The sequence below is a fragment of the Atta cephalotes genome, assembly GCF_000143395.1.
Source record: "Atta cephalotes unplaced genomic scaffold scaffold00005, whole genome shotgun sequence".
In the NCBI taxonomy this organism is placed as follows: domain Eukaryota; kingdom Metazoa; phylum Arthropoda; class Insecta; order Hymenoptera; family Formicidae; genus Atta; species Atta cephalotes.
Genome location: NW_012130069.1, coordinates 7,362,423 through 7,368,268, shown reverse-complemented (window position 1 = coordinate 7,368,268; position 5,846 = coordinate 7,362,423). Strand labels below are relative to the sequence as shown.

The window sequence follows — 5,846 nt, the reverse complement described above, 5'->3', positions numbered from 1 at the left end:
TAGCGAATGTACGATTATTTAAGTCGTCTATTATATATATATATATATATATATAATTTTAAAATAAACCGTATTTTGAAAATCTGAAGATCTAAGATCTTGAAGCTCTAAAAATATTTTAGAATTTAAAATATTTAGAATTTATATTTCTTTCTGATAACGTTAAGATTAAATCGAAAAATTTGATATTTTAATTTTCTAATTAAAAAATTTAACAGTATCTATAAAGAATCATTTTAAAATTTAAATTTATATACTTTTTTAATGATTAGTTTATATAATGAATTTGAATATCTATGTATATGTATATATTATATATTATTTTTTATAATTAAAATATTTTATACTTTGAAAAGCTATAAATTCAAGAATCTAAAAATCAATTAAATTTAATTAAATATCTCAATTACAGAGTTGACTTTCTTTTTTTGTACTCACAGATTGTTGGCCAGATGATGGACGCCGACAAGATGAAAATTCATTACGAAAAGTTAACAACTGATCTGTTGGAATGGATCAAAATGAAAATCGAGGTTTTGGAAAATCGCAGCTTCCCAAACTCACTTGAAGGTATTCAACGGGAACTTTTAGCTTTCAAGCAATACCGAACAGTGGAAAAACCACCGAAATACAAGGAACGGTCCGAGATAGAAGCATTGTACTTCCACATAAACACCCGATTAAAGTCTCTGAATCAGCCAGCGTTTACCCCACAGGAGGGTCAGCTGATCCATGACATCGAGAGAAATTGGGTAGAATTGGAGAGAGCGGAGCATCGCCGTGAAGTCGCCCTGAGGACTGAGTTGTTACGACAAGAGAGACTCGAGCAATTGAATTACAAATTTGAAAGGAAGAGTGTACTCCGAGAAGGTTACTTAAAAGAAATGATTCAAGTCTTGACGGATCCCCGATATGGTAGCAATCTAGCACAAGTAGATGCCACAGTGAAAAAGCACGAGGCCATTAGTGCCGACATTTTGGCACGCGAAGAGCGCTTCCACGACTTAACAAACATGTCCGAAGAATTGGTACGGGAAAATTATCACGGTTTAGAAAGAGTACGCAGCAGAGAGCAAGAGGTGTTGCAGAGATGGAAAGAACTGCTGGCTTTGCTGGACAATCACAAATCCAATCTGGTCGCGCTTAGTTCGCTAATGACCTTAATGAGAGAAATTGATACAACGTTGGCTTCCATTCAAGAGCTTCAGCTGAACTTCCAGAGCACTGATGTGGGTCCGCATTTACTCGGAGTCGAGGATCTGCTGCAAAAACATAGCCTGCAGGAACTGCAGGTGACGGCTCTAGGCGAGAGCCAGAGACGACTCGGTAGACAGGCTGCTCAACACTTGGCACAGCCGCAGAATAAGGAGGCACCATTGTTGCAGCAGAAACTGGAGTTACTAAATCGCGCTTATGACGAACTTGTAGAAAACAGTAAGGAGCGTAAAGCTCGTCTAGAAGACGCCAGAAATTTCTTCCACTTTCTTCAAGATCATGAGGATGAAGAGTCGTGGTTGGTAGAGAAACAGCGAATATGTAAGGCTGGTATTTCCGCGAAAGATTTGCGAGCCGTAATATCGCTGCAGCAGAAACATAAAGCCTTGCAAGACGAAACGAAAGTGCGCAGACCTAAATCCGAGCAACTTTGCGATGCCGGTAGAAAACTGATAGCCGACAATCATCCATCGGCATTGGAGATACAAAATCGAATAGATTCATTGCAAGAACATTGGAGAGTCTTGGAGGAATTAGCGGCATTGCGGAAGAAACAGCTGGATGACGCAGCTGAAGCGTTCCAATTTTACGCCGATGCGAATGAGGCGGATTCGTGGATGAACGAAAAAATGGCTCTAGTAGCCTCGGAAGATTATGGAGTGGATGAACCAAGCGCTCAAGCCTTGTTGCAAAGGCATAAAGATTTGGAGGGTGAACTAAACGCCTACAAAGGTGATGTACAGTCCTTAAACACACAGGCGGAGAAACTCATTAAATCCGGCATCTCCACCCTAGAGTTGTCTGCAGATCCAGAACCAGTCGCCGAACTTGAGCAGGAAGAATGGAGCAAGGAGATCAGATTGGTGCCACAAGACGAGTGGGTGGATGAAGTAGTTGAACGACTCGAGCCACGAACTATTAATGAGGATAGATTGGTACCACAAGTGAAGAGTTTATATCCGTTTAACGGTCAGGGCATGCATATGGTGAAGGGTGAAGTCATGTTCCTGTTGAACAAGACAAATCCTGACTGGTGGAGCGTTAGAAAAGCTGATGGTACGGACGGATTTGTGCCGGCTAATTACGTGCGTGAGATCGAGCCAAAGGTCGTGCAAGTACAAGTACGTAGACCTGAGAAAATCAAAGTGACACAGCGCGTAAAGAAGACGAAGATGGTAAAGCAGGTAGTACCAGTCCGGCGATTAAAATCCATTAAGTCTACCGTAAAGCCAATCAAGCGAAAAACGGTGAATGATGGTGATAGCGTGGAAAAGCGACAGAAAAAAATCAATGAGACTTACAGCGAATTACAGAATCTCGCTGTAAAACGTCATGCGTTGTTGGAGGATGCTATCAGGCTTTATGGCTTTTACCGGGAATGCGACGACTTTGAAAAGTGGATCAAAGACAAAGAGAAGATGTTAAGAGTCGACGATCCTCGCGATAACGTTGAGTCGGCAAGGAGAAAGTATGAGAAATTTTTAACGGATCTGTCGGCTTCTGGAAAACGGGTGGAGGCAATAGACGCAGCGGTAGAGGAATTTGTTCGCCAAGGCCACAGTCAGCTAGATAAAGTCAAGGCCAGACAGAGGCATATTCATCAGCTATGGGATCATCTAAACTGGTTGAAAACACAAAAAGAAAAGAGCTTGGAGGGCGCGTCCAGCGTTGAGTTATTCAACAGAACTTGCGACGAGGCTCACGATTGGATGCTGGAGAAAATCACCCAACTAGATACGGCCGAATTGGGACCTGACTTGAAGACTGTTCAGGCTCTGCAAAGGAGACATCAGCATTTAGAACGTGAATTGGCGCCAGTTGAAGAAAAAGTGAGATAATTTTAGAATTTTGAATAAAAACGTCAAATAATAAGTAAAAAATAATGACTTTCTTAATTTTCTCATATAATTTTATTTTTACAGGTACGGAAAGTGAATTTATTAGGCAATAGCGTTAAGAATTCGTATCCACACGAATGTAACAATGTCAATGTTAGACAAAATGAAATCAAAGATTTGTGGAACCAAGTCCAAACAAAGGCAAAGGAACGACGATCTCGTTTAGAAGACGCGGTCGGTCAGCAGATATTTATAAACAGTTCAAAGAACTTAATTAATTGGGCCACTGATACACAAGAAATAATGAAGGCCGAAGAACCAGTAAGAGACGTTGCTACTGCCGAGCAACTTAAGAAACAGCACATGGAACTTGGAGAAGAAATACGAACCAAAGAAGACGAGTACGTAACTGCTAACATTGTACAATCAATTTTGTATTTAAAAATTTCATGAAATTCAGTAAAAATACTATATTTAATATTATTATTAGTAAAAATAATTTATTATTATTATAATGAGTATATTAAAATAATTTTTATTAGAACATTCTTATTGAATTAGTAAAGAATATTGTTAGTGAAATATCTAATTTTTTATAAACAGTTCTTTTCTTCTATTCTTGTAGATTCCGCGAGGTTGAAGATCTCGGTAGAGAACTATTACGTCGTAATCCAACATTGATAGATGTACGCGAACGTCTAGAAAAGTTAAATGGATTATATCCAACAGTAACAGCCAATTGGATAGCAAAAGAAGAATGGTTACGACAATGTTTAGAATTACAACAATTTAATCGAGAAGCCGATCAGATTGAAGCTACTACTAGTTCTCACGAAGCTTTTCTTGAATTCACGGATTTAGGCGAATCTTTGGATGACGTTGAGGCTCTATTGAAACAACATGAAAAATTCGAGAACACTCTTCACGCGCAAGATGACAGATTAAAAGCATTTAGTGACACCGCGGACAAGTTAATCGCCCAAAATCATTATGAAAAAGATTAGTAAGTATTAGAAGAATTTGTCAAATTGATCGGTATGAATAAAAAAATAATATTTATAGATCTTATAAAATTAAATTAAACTGAAGTCATTATTACAAAAATTTGTTTTTAAAATTAAGAAACTTTTATATCATATTAGCTACATAAATCTAATTTATCTAGCATTAACGAAAGAAGAAATCAAGTACTAGCTCGTCGTATGGCAGTGAAGGACGCTGCTCAACGCCGAAGAGCAGCTTTAAAAGCATCCGAGCATTATCAACAATTCTCAGCCGAAGTGGATGATTTGCGTGATTGGTTGGGTGACAAAATGAAGACTGCAGCCGATGAAAGCTATCGCGATTTGAACAATCTTGAACGTAAACTACAAAAACACGAAGCTTTCGAGCGAGAATTACGCGCCAATGAGGGACAGTTAAGAGCAGTCAACAAAGCGGGCAAAGCGCTCATATCAGAAGAAAATTATCGATCAGATGATGTAGGAAAAACTTTGAAGGATTTAAATGATCAATGGGATCAATTGGTAGCATTGTCATTGGAAAAAGGTCGTAGATTGCGACAAGCAGCCTCACAACACGGATATAATCGTACCATGGAAGATGCTAGATTGAAACTAGAGGAGATAGAGACCTGTTTGCAAAGTAAACAAGTAGGTACGGATCTCCGCAGTTGCAAGGAATTATTAAAGAAACACCAGACCCTCGAAAGTGATATGTGTCAATGGGAGCAGAAGGTGGATGATCTAGTGGCCATGGGTCAGGAAATGGCACACGAAGGTCATTTCGATGCGGCAAATATTCTGAAGACCAGTCAAGCGACCCAAAGAAAGTACGTGAAAATTTTTTCTTCAATTATCACATCCCTTCTTTTAAACTAATTATTCAATAATCAAATCTCGTTACTAAGATGATCGTTGATATACAAATGATGCATGAAGTTCACTGTATTTGGTAGATTCCGCAGTCTGAAAGAACCAGCTAAGCGACGTCGAGAAGCATTAGAGGAGAGTCTACGCTTCCACAAATTTGGTTTTGAATTGGACGCAGAATTGCAATGGATCAAAGATCATTTGCCTCAAGCGTCTTCAACGACACTCGGACAGAATCTGCATCAGGCCCAGACTTTGCACAAAAAACATAAGAAGCTAGAAGCAGAGATTGCTGGTCATCAGCCTATGATAGATAAGACTCTGGCTTCTGGACAGACACTCATTGATCAAGCTCATCCGGAGAAGAAAAAGGTAAAGATTTTCTTTGTCAAAATAATAATCTTTTTTTTTTTCGTGGTTTTGCACGATAATTGGCTGATATGAGACTGGAATAAGAACTTATGATTTTTGCACAGCAGGAGCATCTCGAAGGGTATCGCGTCTACGGAGGTAAGGTAGACACACAAACGCATGAGAAATGTTGTCACAAATATTTATTGCTTTTCTGTTTCAATGATAATTGTTAGCAATCCAGTTAGACATCACGTAATTAACAAATTATTTTAATTATTATTGTTTTTATAAGATGTTAAACTACAGTTACTATATTTCTGTATATTATTCTATATATAATTTCTAAAATTATATGAATTATCTCTTTATATGAATTATATCTTTGTATTAGATATACATATTCTTTAACAAATGTTACACAAATATATATGATCTTTGACGGAAAAAATCTACATCTATGCATAATTTTTTTTGTTCAAAGTAGATTTTGATATTCATTAAGAATCGTTTTTATATATATATATATATATATATATATATATATATATATTATATATATATATNTNTT

At 37.6% G+C, this 5,846-nt stretch overlaps 1 protein-coding gene across 1 annotated transcript in view; it reads left to right on the top strand.

The window, feature by feature from the left end:
- The window catches only part of LOC105626631 (spectrin alpha chain, non-erythrocytic 1), a 38,338-nt gene that overhangs the window by 19,973 nt on the left and 12,519 nt on the right, over positions 1-5,846 (top strand). Inside the window, exons 4-9 of the mRNA XM_012207924.1 lie at positions 4-8; positions 441-3,044; positions 3,138-3,454; positions 3,679-4,056; positions 4,219-4,884; positions 5,011-5,296. Of these exons, the coding sequence (XP_012063314.1) occupies positions 4-8; positions 441-3,044; positions 3,138-3,454; positions 3,679-4,056; positions 4,219-4,884; positions 5,011-5,296 (4,256 nt within the window). The remainder of the gene's footprint in view (positions 1-3; positions 9-440; positions 3,045-3,137; positions 3,455-3,678; positions 4,057-4,218; positions 4,885-5,010; positions 5,297-5,846) is intronic.